The sequence below is a fragment of the Trichomycterus rosablanca genome, chromosome 25, assembly GCF_030014385.1.
Source record: "Trichomycterus rosablanca isolate fTriRos1 chromosome 25, fTriRos1.hap1, whole genome shotgun sequence".
NCBI classification, from domain to species: domain Eukaryota; kingdom Metazoa; phylum Chordata; class Actinopteri; order Siluriformes; family Trichomycteridae; genus Trichomycterus; species Trichomycterus rosablanca.
Window position 1 is genome coordinate 3,768,166 of NC_086012.1, and position 13,863 is coordinate 3,782,028.

General features: G+C 41.5%; 1 protein-coding gene across 3 annotated transcripts in view; it reads right to left on the minus strand.

The window, feature by feature from the left end:
• schip1 (schwannomin interacting protein 1) overlaps positions 1-13,863 on the minus strand; it is a 169,726-nt gene that overhangs the window by 15,449 nt on the left and 140,414 nt on the right. The window contains exon 1 of one of the 3 annotated variants that reach the window (XM_062987496.1): positions 11,156-11,387. The exons of the other annotated variants lie outside the window; for them this stretch is intronic. Within the exon in view, the coding sequence (XP_062843566.1) occupies positions 11,156-11,185 (30 nt within the window). The 5' untranslated portion in view covers positions 11,186-11,387. Of the gene's footprint in view, positions 1-11,155; positions 11,388-13,863 lie in introns of those variants that run through there. 3 annotated transcript variants of the gene reach the window in all.

Consider the following 13,863-nt stretch of genomic DNA (forward strand, 5'->3'; position numbering starts at 1 on the left):
CATTCCAGAGCTGTTCAGAGGGTCTGAGGTTGGCGATCTATGCAGGACACTGGAAGTTCTTTAAAACGAGCTTTACACACAGGGGTACAGGGGTACAGTCACGCTGGAACAGAACAGGGACTTCCCGAAACTCTGGCTGCAAAGTTAGACGCATATAATTTCCTTTATATAACTGATTTATTACACCTGTTAGTAATTATTGCGGCTGAAACACATAAATTCAATAATTAGAAGTGGTGTCCCAATATTTTTGTCTATACAGTGAACATAGAAGAATTTCTCCATGTCAAAGTTGGCATAAAACAAACGCCTGCTTTCTGTCCATCTCTCGTCCAGACAGAGGACAGAGGTACAGAGAAGTGCTCCGTCATTCAGAACAACGAGTCTCTTTGAGTGGTTCGAGGGGGGTGTCTATGAGGGCGAGCTTTGTGTAGCCGTGACTGCTGTCGTCGGAGATCTCGCGGCCTTCTCGGCTTAGCCATCACATGCCCGGGATTATCAAACTAAATACCTGCTTTTTGGCAGGTGTTTTGTTAGTTTATTGAAGGAAAAATGACCAGTGGTCACTTTTGGTCACAAATAGGAAAATTCAGAAATTGTTCAATCAAGCCAGACCACAATAACAATACACTCTCACAACCACCTAATGTACTCTAACCAAAAAACATAAATTCATTCATACACTTTCCTTGCTTTATCCTAAATGGGGTCATGGTGGGTCCGGCAAGAAATCTGGGTTCAAGTCTCAGCGGTCATCTAGGGCCGCTGTGGAATGCCTTAACCACCCACTTTGCCAAATCCTGACTTTGTCCAGTTGTCAACCTGTGTGTGTGTGTAGGAAAGAAGGATCAGGATTAGCCTGGACCTGCAGTGTGAAGCCCTATATATAGCTGTCAAAACATCACTTAGCTCTTGTGCTTTTTATTAGAAATCATAGTGTGTGTGTGTGTGTGTATGTGTGTGTGTGTGTGTTCTGAAGTTAGCGTGAGGTTGCTTTACATTTGTGATCTGTTATTCATTCTTTCTTTCTTCCTGTCCTACAATAAATACAATGACGAGTGTCAGCTGTGTACACACACACACACACACACACACGCACACACAATGAGCTATCACTAAACAGTACAACATGTTTTGCTGGGGGAGGCTGCAGGAAACATTTACTCATTGTAAGTGAGGAACAAAGCCCCAGCATGTTTAACCTTAACCGGCTGTGTTCCAAATCCAGCTGTTTAAGGGTCCGTCGAGAGAAGCTGTCCGACTCGGATTGCCAAAATATAAGAAAGTATATCATTTAAGAACACAGCAGGTCTGGTTGATTACACAGCAGTAAGTGTGGGTGGCGGGTGGTTCGGGTGGTGCGGCGGTCTATTTTGCTATTACACGTTTATGACAGGTATGCTGTACAAATGATGTATATAATATGCTAAGGTTTACACAGTCTCAAGATCTCCACCCAAACAAACTGACGTCTGACTGGACGTGTCCATTTTTAATTCAGTTTTTTCATGGTGGCATGTAAAACCTTCACCTGATTGGCTAAACCAGCCAAGTCCAAAGTCTAACCAAATCATACAAATCCTAAGATCACATTTTGTTAACTGTAGATGTCAATTCCTTTATGTAATATATTTTGTCTATATTATTTTAAGAGAAACACAGTTCCATTATTATTCGCCATGATTATTCTTTATTATATATCTGCATGCTATGTACTAAATAAACTATACTACTGGAAGTGCAATAATTAGATTTTGTAATCTAAGCTCTGGGCTGAGTCCTCTGCCTTGGTGCTTTCTCCCGCTAGCCCTTGCGCTAGCTAGTGTTCTTCATCTTTTGTTTGTAGGAACACCGTGGGTAGCATTCCCTTATCTGTTCCTATATAGAGCTCACCGGTGGATTGAGTAGCTCATCCCACTGTCAATTTCTGTTCCCCGTACATTCAAGTAAAATCCCTCAAAGATTTCTCCAGACTTTTAATCTCTGAATGTTCTGATGCACCCACATAAGAGACCATTCATTTTCTCACTGCTTCATCCTGATTATTCTGGGCACCAAATTAAATTTTTAAGAGGTTAAAGGAAACCAGAGCACCCAAAAGGAAAGCCACATGGATGTAGGGAGAACAAGCTTCTCTTGGGCAGAGACCCGAAGCGAGGTGTGAACCCAGGTCCGAATGATCCTGGTGCTTTTTTAGCCGAAACCAAGATACAAAAAATAATATCAAATGTAACTAATCCCTCGAGATAAAATACATCTGAAGCACACATGCTATACATGTCAGTTTTGTTTACCTCTTTGTAGTCATCTGTTATATAGAGAGATGAGACATTAATTGCAGTATAGTCCATATTGTAAATGTCTCTGTGTCTCTCCCTCCTCCCTCAAAATTCAATGCCAGTACGTATCCATTAATCCTAGACCTGGTGGTGGATGTTCCAGCTAAGGACTAAAATGAGGAGCTCCATGACTCCCTGCAGTCCTACCGACTATAAACACACTCTGAGCGAGAAAAAGAGAGAGAGCTGAGGTGTTCTTTCTAAACAAACTGTAAGGGGGCAGTTGTCCCCACATAAGTGTGTGAGAATGGAAAAATTTACCCACTAGAATACAGCCTCTTTGTGTAATGCCACCCACCCACCCTGTAAAAATTTTCCAATGCTGTATCCTGCACACTACAGGGTTTAAACAATGAACCAACTTTAAAGTAATGAGAGGTGGAAGACCTGGCAATAGTTTCTATGTGACGTCTGACCTCACATGCTGCCCAATTACTGATAAGGAAGTTTAGAATGAAGCAGCTGACTCACAGAGTCGCGGGATGACCTGAAAGCAGCAGAAACAACAGTTACCCGCATCACAATCATCTCCTCTGCTAAAAAAGAACAGAGATGCTAATGTCTAAAGCAAACCAGATCGTTAGTTAGATTTGTACTAGCCCACTTCCGCCAAACACTCTAATATTTAAGTCCCAGACGGTGCTTTTAACATTGCTCGGCCTGAGCTTGGTGTGGATACTAGTGCCTGGACAGAGCCTTGACCTGTGACCCACTAGACAACTGGATAAACTTGAACATCATTTGTGAGTCAGGCCTTTGTCTAGCTTCCGTGTCCGGCCTACATTATTTTTCACGGTCACGGCAGGTCCAGGATTTGCCGGGAAACACTGAGCGCAAGGCAAGAATACTCTCAACGCGGCGCCAATCTATCTCATGGCTTCGGCCATCCCCCCAGGCACAGACGCCCGGCCAGCGCTGAAATTAAAACACGGATCTGATGATTGGCCAGCATAATAGACCACTTCGCCACCTGAGCACCCCTGACCTACATTATTTTAATCAAAGTTTATATCTCCATTAGATAATGAGAATGATCGGATTGGTCGGGACACTCACTGTTAAAAATCCTTTAGAAAAAAAGGGTTAGAGGGCACATTTGCATTTTACACATGGATCATTTGCATACTGCACATCTGCTACTGTAGAAAACTGCATGCTATTAACATTTGCATATTTAAATATCATAATCGGAGCAGTGTGCAGGGAACCAGGGTTCAAATCCTGCCCCCAGTCACAGACAGGGGTCTCACAGGGGTTTCCCTAAGGCATCCTGTTTACCTTCCACCTTTCAAAAATGCAGATGATGGATGGCATTGCTACATTACTTTGTCAAGTTCTGGCTGAATGATTGAATGGGTAAATTCTAATGCCCTAGAGTTCACTGGTGCCTTGGCCTGGGTATGTCCCCTGCATAAAAAACCACAACAAAATATTGGTTGTTAAAAATAAATAGAATTTTAATATGGGATGGATGGGTGGCTCAGCAGTCTATTACGCTAGCCTGGTACTACAGAGATCAGTGTTTAAATCTCAGTGGTGTTGCACTATAAGTACACAGACACACACACACACACACACAGGGGAGAGACGGTCAGCCCACCTCCTCCCTTCCTTGACTATAATTCAGGCTGACTTCATACTGCAACTTAATGAGTCAGAGTGAAATCAAGCAATGATCATGACCGGAACGCCTTAAAACACACACACACACACACACACACACACACACACACACACACACACACACACACACACACACACACACACACAAACCACACAGTAACATGGAATTTCAGTTCATATAAAAAAACCCAAACATTTTCTTCTGCACGCTGCCATAACACAAACCTAAGGAGTAAAAAAAATCAGCAATTAATATATAAAAACACTGAGTTTAACTACACAACTTCAATGTTTTTGTATGTACAATTTAAATTTAATGGCTGTTAAAGATTGCAAAAAAGTTGGGACGGGGATGTTTACCAATGTTACATCACCTTTTAACATCAATTGGACAAAAAACACCAGCTTTTCTCCAATTATGTTTCCTTTCTACTCATGTTCACCTCCACTTTGACTGAGGAGAGCCGTGACTGCATCTTTTAACCTACAGGAGGCGAGTTCACATGTGGATCAGCTTTGTGTACAGAGAGACCCACCCTGATCCTCATTATCCCTCGATGCAGGCACCATCCATCAGCCAGCAGAGGTCGTAATTGCAACAGTTATGAGGAATCCCCTCCGGCACCCATCCTAAATAACAAGCCAATAGTCCTTCGTGTAGGTGCCCAGCCTGCAGAGTTTGAGATGTCAGGTGTGGTGAACTAGCGTGTTTTACCGCTGCGACACCTGATCGCTTTTTGAATATTTAAAATATGTTAATAATGTTATGGACTGTAGAGGAAAAAAATCTCTAGATTTCTTGCCATCTGTTGGAGACCGTGGCAAACCTCAAAGCATCCTCGCTTACACCTCATGGTCGAGCCTTTTTTCTGTGTTTTTTTATTACAATTGTGATAAGATCATTTCCGAAACAGGTGTTTACCCCGTCCCAACTTTTTGTGAATGTGTAGACATCAAATCTGTAATTACTATATATTTATGAGTTGAGCTTTAAATATCTCTCTTCCAAATTACAGAAGAACTACATAAAACTAATAAAGCAGGCCATATCAGAATTGGAAGGGAAATAAAACATGCCACAAAAAACGCTGCGCGGTCGTGTTTTCATTTCCATTGAAGGGGCGCAGTTTTCTGCTTCCATGGCAACAGAAGCAAAAATCTGTGATGGTTTTCCCCATGGTGACGTTTTTTGGTCAAACAAATTGGTCTGCAAAAGCCGAATGGGCCCAGTGGGATGTCTCCCATTAAAAAAATAAAAAAACACACACACACACACACACACAGTGTGCTTTCATCTCATGGGAAGTGTGAATTTCCGAGACAGCAGACAGTAAATTAAGGTGTGGTACCTGCATTAAAACAGTGGTGTGTGTTTATGTGCGATGATACACATTACAGCCACAAAAGCTTTAGAGGTACACTATATGACCAAATACCCATATGACCATCTAGAATGGGCACACAGGCATCTCAAACAGTAGTCGGAGCAATGATGAATGCTGTTTCAGGGCACTGTATCTGCTCATCTGAGCTGGAACTGAGGAAGCATGCAGTCATATTTTACCTGTCACATCACCACCAGTGCAGCCTGAAAGGACCATTAAGAGTGGGGGGGGGCAGTAAATGGATGACCAGAGAAAATAAAAGACCAGAAAGCTTCGTCATTGATCTGTGGATCCACCACGTCTATTTTACTGTTCCAGCAGGGTGTGGCGCCTGTCTGAAAATTAGGTCCTTCTGCCTAAAATGGGAACAAAACAGCTCTGATTCGCTGAGACATGGACTCCACAAGACATCTGAAGAAGACATTTATTAGAGAAAACCAGGATATTACTAGCAGGTAATTGAACTTGTGTATGTTTCGAGGTGGATGGTTCTAAAGTGTATAGTATCATGGGTAAACGATGCACCCTAGTGTCCACAGGATTTGGGAGAAAACGGGATTTGTAGGACCAGTTGACCTTTCACTGTGTCCATTTGTGATGTAGTGTAGCTTCAATGGTGGTGAGGTGAGAGCTAAAATATGGCCAGTATGTCTGATTAAAAGCAAAAAAAAAACAAGCAAAATCTTTGATCGATGTAACAAAATAATAAAACAAGAAATATGCTGGTGGTAGCATCATGCAGTAGGTATAATTATTTAGCAGCAGGGTGTAACAGTCTTGGCAGAATTGATATTATATTAATCACACAGTACAGCAAGACCTTGGATTAAGAGCTAGTGCTAAAGAGCTTGAATTGGAATGATTAACCCTTATATACAGTATATACGATAAGACCAAAAGTATGTGGACACCGTTCCAAAACCAACAGTTGAGGCAAGTCTCTTTCCTGTTTCAGTAAACCACTATGTGTTCTCATCCAAACATTAGTGCCTGACATTACAAATCCTCTTTCAATTATATAGGCACAAATTTCCACAGACACATTACAAAATCTAATGTAAAGTCCAGTTTTCCAGAATGGAAATTGTTATAGCCACAAGGTGGGGAATGCTATGTTAACACGCTGAGTTTTGGAATGCGATGTCCAACAATTTGGTCAGGTGTCTACTTACTTTCGGCCAGTGTAACAACCCTGCATGTGTTTGCATGTATAAAAGGTAAATGTGTGCTGGGGTACAGGACTATAATCAAACTATATAAGTTTGTAACCTTTCATTCATGTGAAAACAAAGGCTGGTGGGTAAATACTTTTTGCAGACACTCCACACACACCAGCACACAGCTGGTGGTACGCAGGGAGGGGTTCCAGTGCTACATTTGGGTACATAATTAGGGCCAAGAGGATAATTATTATTTTGGGTTTGTGTGTGTAAAAGTCATTGAGAGAGGGAGGATGGGAGGGATGGCTATTAAAAAGATAAGTGTCTGACAGCAGCAGAATTTTTACAGGACGGGTCCCGTTACTCGCCCCTCCTCAGGAGCAGTGAGGCGAGACGTGTGTGTGTGTGTGTGTGTGTGTGTGTGTGTGTGTGTGTGTGTGGTGACAGATACAGGCCGGCACCAGTCGCTCCTCAGCCTGTGCGTGCCTCCGGTTGCCTGGTTACCGGCCTAATTGAGCCGCCTCTAAAGAGCAAAAACCATCTCTCTTCCTCTCGCTCTACCTCGTTCTACCGCTCGCCGTACCTCAAGGGAATAAGTCGTCCATCTTCCACACCTCATCTCTCTGTTTTTCTACCTCTCTTCCTCCATTTCTCTAATTGACTCGCCCTTTACCCCACCCCCAACATTCCCTGTCCATTACTTTATTCCCTGAGTGCTGAGGACACACCAGGCTTTCGCCTTAATATTTATCCACTGGAATGAAGCACTTAACAGTCCTAGGGTTAGAAGATTTTAAATTGGAGCCCTTAGCTAGCTTGTTTTGGGGTCCTTTACCTTAGAAAGCTAGATGTAAGAGAGCTAGATAACATGTTTAGGTTCATTCAACTGTCAAGGAATGAGATGGCTTGTTTGAGCTAGTAAACTGACTTGTAATTCTTCAACAAATAAAGAATGCTAACTCATTTGAGTTCCTTGATTTGTAAGCAATCTATCTGCTTGTTTAGGTTTTAAATGTGTTTCTTTAGTTGTAAGAAAGCTAGCTATCTGGTGTAGGTTTGGTAAACTGTAAGAGCCAGAGCCACCTAGCCTAACTCTAGGGAGGTATATAATTTGAGGTTCTTCCACTGTAACAAAGCTCGCTAGCTTGTTTCGGTTTCATCAGCTGTTAGAGAGCTTGCTAGCTGGTGTAGTTTTCTTTAATTGTGAAGTCTTGGTTTTCAATAAATGTTCCAATTCATCCCAAATGTGTTCAGTGGGGTTAGTGCAGGCACTGAACCAGGAAAGGCCCATTACCAAATTGTTGCCCCAAAGCTGGAAGCATGAAACTGATTTTATAATAATTAAGATGGGTGTCCACATACTTTTGGCTACAAAGTGTTTCTGTTTAAATGAACAAACAAATAGAAAATACAGCACACGTTGTCTACAGGCCCTCAGTCATCCCCCCCGGGAATTAGGATGGGTGAGCTGGGTATCCTCTCCCTCTCTTTTAAGCCTTTTATCTTTCATGTCATCTCTCTCTTCTTTTTTCATATCTGAAATCCTTTGAACTCAGACCCTCTCATCCTCTTTTGGGATTGCACGTTCTAATCTTCTCCCAGCATATCTTAACTTCATCTCTATATGTCTCTCCACCGTCTACGCCCTGTCTCCTGTGTCCCACAGTCTAAATACTTGTTTAGTTTTTCTTGTTACTCTCTGACACACAGTTCTTTTATTCTTTAATTCAATGTTCGAAGCTTTGCGATGGATTGTTGCAATGCTGGTGAAAGGCAGCCGAGTTATTCTCAATTATTTCTGTGAAACCAATAGAAACCAACGTGGTAACATAGTCAGCTACAGTAATAAACTAAATCAGCACATTTAACTTAAGGAAGACAGACATCAAGGCTGTTCTCTGTACAAGCACCCAGCAGGTGGAATGAACAGCCCCGTCTGTTTAAACATCTGAGTCTCACCATCTTCAAAAGATGATTAAAGACCCACCTCTTTACTAAGCATTTAAATATACATATACATAACGAAACTAACATATACATACTAATCGTTTACACTATGTATACCTACACTTATGCTCTACCTATACTTGGTTTTAACATACTTGGTTCTAGAAAAATATGCTCTACCTATACTTGTTCTTTAAAAAAAAACTATGCTTTACCAAAACTTGGTTCTATAAAAATATGCTCTACCAATACTTGGTTCTATGTAAAATGATGCTCTACCAATACTTGGTTCTATGTAAAATGATGCTCTACCTATACTTGGTTCTATGTAAAATGATGCTCTACCTATACTTGGTTCTATAAAGAATTATGCTCCCACTATACTTGGTTATAAACAAAGTATGCTCTACCGGGGGGAAGCACTTCTGTACGTCGCTCTAGAGCTTCTGCAAAACGGCAAAAATATAAATGGTGCCAATTGTGCAAATAATAATAATAATAGCTCAATTTGCTACTATAGAGTCTGGAATAGAGTTGTTGATGTGTTACCATGGAAACCACCTCTCAATTTTACAGTAGAATGGTTACTGTGAATGTCCTCAATACAAACATACAAAGTCCCATCACCAATACTGCCAGTACAGTGTCACTGATGATCATGTCTTCTATCCATAAGTAAATAATAATTTTCACATGAGAATCTTGTGTAACTGATTATCAGCACATGTCTGCTGGTTGTATTCCACCAGTTTAGTCGTTGAGTAAAGTGGGATACTTCTGCCGCTGTTCAAATGCCATTTACCACCCACACACACCAATCTGTGCTGCGTACTCATGCAAAACTGACTCGCTGCACAAATACACACATCGCCTGTCCACACAAAACACACCCACACAGCAGTCAAGTACATCACTGGATTTAAAAAAAACCATCAGAGCATCCTACAATCGAACTTTGAACAGAACATAAAATATACACAGATCACCTAATACTTAGCTATATAAAATACAGCCAAAAATATTTGGACAACCCTTCTGACTATTAACTTCAGGTGTTTTATCCACAACACTTACAAATGTGAGTAAATGACTGTACCCATAAAGATCCTTAAAAACATTGTTTGACAAGTTTGGTGTAAAGAAACTTCAGTGGTTTGACTCTAAACCTCACTGAGCACATTTGGGATACATTAAATTGTCAACTGCAAATCAGATCCAACATCAGTGCTTGACCTCAACAAAGTGTACGAGAATGAAAGTGAAGGAAACATTCTGACAGACATAATCCAAAATATTGTGGTTCTTGGATTACATATAACCATTCCGCTAAATTATGCTCCTAGCATTAGTTAAGAGTTAGGGTTTGATTTCTGGCCTCTGTTTCATGTACGTTTTACTTACACACAGTTATGTCCGGAGTATGTCTGGACCTGAAGTTGTAAAGAAATGTATATTTGTGGCATTTATCAGACGCTTTTGTCCAAAGTGGCTTACAAGTACGACTGAATACAATTTGAGCAGTATTTGGTTAAGACCCTTGCTCAGAGGCCCAACAGTGGCAACTTGAAAGTGGTGGGGCTTGAACCGCCAACCTTCTAATAACTACTCAAGTACTTTAACTGCTAAGATAGGAGTGCCCAAGTTTTCAAATTGCAGTCATCACTGGGGAAAAGCTTGTTGCTCGGTCTAACAGGTGCACTCAAACTAGCCCTGTTTATATGAACATAGAGAAGTGACCAACTGTAGAAAATCATAACTGTTAACAAGGAATTAGTTGCCCATGCTAGTAACCATCCAATTAAAAACTTACGGGTTTCCCACATGCAGTCACAAAATTAATACATTTATTTATAAGTCTATGCAATACTTTATCTGCTGTATTAACACAAAATATCAAAGAGAAAGAGAAAACCAATACATTAAGCTGTTCTTGTACAATACTGTGTAATCTGCCATGTATTCTGCTCTCTACCAGGAAATCCTGGACAACAATCTCCAGTCATCAGTCCCTAATATAAAGCTCAAGTACAATCGAGTTATGCAACAAGTTAACACCTCTAAACACAAAAGCAAGTCTATCTCTGGCATAAAAGAAAAAATAATAAAGGTTTTGGAGTGACGTCAATATTCTGACTTGAACTCTATTGAGATGCTGCGGCAGGACTGCAAGTAGGTTGTCCATGCTCAAAAAACCTACACTATAAAGAACACTGATGTGTCAAAACTATTTATATATACTGTATATGGTTACACTTTAAACTATATTGTAAGGTAAGTGTGTCAAATATGCAAAAATAAAAAACAATCTGAGTTAGCAAATACTTTTTAATAACACTGACACCTGATGCTACCCCAAATAGTACCTAATAGTACCTAATACCTAACTGACAGTCCTTGGGTTTCACATTTCAGGCCTCCCTAACACCAGAAACAATCGCCCAGTCATCAACTACCTTCCCACCAAATCACTGCATGACGCTGCTCTGCTCAGTACATAGAAAAGACCAGCTCACATCATGATACACACCTCTTACACAAACATCCACTCACCACACCATCGTCATACCTCCTCCTCCACCCTCAACACATTACAGGATCCATGTAACATTCTCCTCATATTAACAAGCCAAGAAACCAATACGATCGTCATGTTGAGCTGCTTTTGATTAATTTTAGTGCCTTAGTAAGTGTATAGTCTGACCTGGTAGGCGCAGTTTTCCTGGTGCACCATCCTGCTCTCTCAGTGCATCCTAGAGACGAGCGGAGGTCTCAGGATTTAGGAGGAGAGAACGTGGAGTCCGAAACCAGAGGTGTGAACACAGATGATCAGTGCGAATCCACCGATGTTGGTATGCCGGGAATGCTCTCGATACGAGAGCCTGGTTACCTCCGTCTGTCCGTCTCTCTATCTGAAGGAGGGGTTCAGATTAGAGCAGTCCTGCACCAGTGACGGAAAAGGGAACGAGGGAGGGGTGCTGGGAAGCGTCAGCCAACTAAGGGGGAGGGGATAGAGCTCATTCCTCTCTCTCTCTTTGGTAGGTGGAAGAAAGCAAGGAGTCCGGTCTGCTCATCACTGCCCTTCTACACCAATTGCATCACAGAACGGTAGGAGCAAGGAGGGGCAAATAAAGGACAGGGGCGGAACAAGGAGGTGTGACCTTGCACCATGGAAAGGGGATGTAAATATCCCACGGAGGGGGAAGGCCGTGGATAAAAGGGAAGAAAGAAAGTGTAGGAAGAGATTGAGTTGAAAAGAACTGTCAGGACAAAAGAGTGACCCAAGAATTCCGTTGGCCTGGAGCTGGGAGGCATCGGAATGTAAGTTCTTTGCCCTGACTCTGGGATTCTCTTCACCGAAATAGGACCTCTTAAAATTCTAATGAGGCAAACAACACTCACAAGCACAACAATCACACCAAGAAGACTTAGTGGACAGACCACAATATTGATGCCACTTGTAAGGAATTTGTTCAGGTGGCTAAGCTGAAGGCACCTACGACAAAGATCATAGAACAGTAGTCTCTTTGCCAAATAAAATCTAACTGTCACCTTATACTAAAAGGAAAATTGTCCAGTTGTCTAAATGTTTTTAAGACCAATTACAATCAGGTCTGCCATGAATTAGAAGTTCCTGAAGCACAGGTCTCACCAAAATAGGACGTCTTAGAATTCTAATGAGGCAAACAACACCCACAAGCACAAAAATCACACCAAGAAGACTTAGTGGACAGACCACAATACTGATGCCACTTGTAAGGGATTTGTTTGACAGAAAAATCTGGTGGCTAGGTTGAAGGCACCTACTACAAAGTTCATAGAACAGTGGTCTCTATGCCAAGGTTGTAAAAATAAAATTCAGACTGTCACCTTATACTGAAAGGAAAATTGTCCAGTTGTTTTAAGTGTTTTAAGACAATCAGGTCTGCCATGAATTAGAAGTTCCTGAAACACAGGTCTCACCAAAATAGGAGCTCTTAAAATTCTAATGAGGCAAACAACACCCCCAAGCACAACAATCACACCAAGAAGACTTAGCACCAAGTTTTCTTGGAGAGACCAAAATATTGATGCCACTTGTAAGGGATTTGTTTGACAGAGAAGTCTGGTGGCTAGGATGAAGGCACCTACAACAAAGATCATAGAACAGTAGTCTCTTTGCCAAGGTTGTAAAAAATTCGAACTGTTACCTCTAACTGAAAGGAAAATTGTATCTCTACCAGCAAATCCTGGACAACAATATCCGGTCATCAGTCCATAATATAAAGCTCAAGTACAATCACATTATGCAACAAGTTAACACCCCTAAACACAAAAGCAGGTCTATCTCTGGCATAAAAAAGGTTTTGGACTAGATAGTCAATATTCTGACTTGAACCCTTGCCAAGGTTGTGACAAAAAAATTCTGACTGTCACCTTGAATCCAGGTCTCCTCTTGGATATGAAGACTAGATATGGATATGATCATGATCATAGATATGAAGTGTCAGGTGTCTAAATACTTTTGGAAACTTCTATCTCAGTGTTGCAACTTGCAACTGGGCAACCTGCCCAAAAACTAATAACTACTGCCCTTAAGGTGGAACTGTACTGATGTGTATAAACTAGCGTAGTTGAGTACTTGTGCCAGTCTACATAACTTGTGTATGTGTGTGTGTAAGCGTGTTAATCCCTTTCTCTTTTGGAAGCCCAGTACAGACAGGAGGGATCCTAATCCGTTCATACCATCTGCCCATCTCGTACACAATTTGGAGCCATGCCTACCCAGATTAACTTTCGTTTCACCCGCTCTCGCATCTCTGCACCAGGGTTTGAGTCCTTTGGCGCAACAACCTAGTTCCTCCATAGAACAGCCCACATTTGTATTTATTTATGATCACTTATATTGTTTTTTTGATGGGCGTCATCAGATGTGGAGGCCAAAACACACACACACACAATCAAATTTTTTTCCAGAACACTGGAGACCTGGCAGCGCCATGTGATGCTGCATATGTCCGCTTGGCACAGTGTATAGCTGAAGAATCCTGCTGATCCTCCCTCCTCACGAGTAGAATTGATTCATTAGTTTACATATACTTCAGGGACGTGTATTGCAACTGTTCTTTCTCTATGACTGAATGACTGGAACACAAACCTGTCTGTCCAAAAGATGAAGTGAATTAACCTTCTGGCACGGCCTCCTAATGCTTAGATTATGATTACCTATAGCTGGAGAATTCTCTGTGCTCATATATTTGGGGTTAGTATGACTGTACTTTGATGAAGTATATGTAATTGGGGTCTTCTGTCAATGTCAGGACCAACCAGATGGTCAGATGTAATGGTAAGTCTGCCAAAAATTAAACATGGCCTTAACATTAGAGACTGTCCACAGAGCTTTACATCGCCATAGGATGAAAGCTGCTGGGC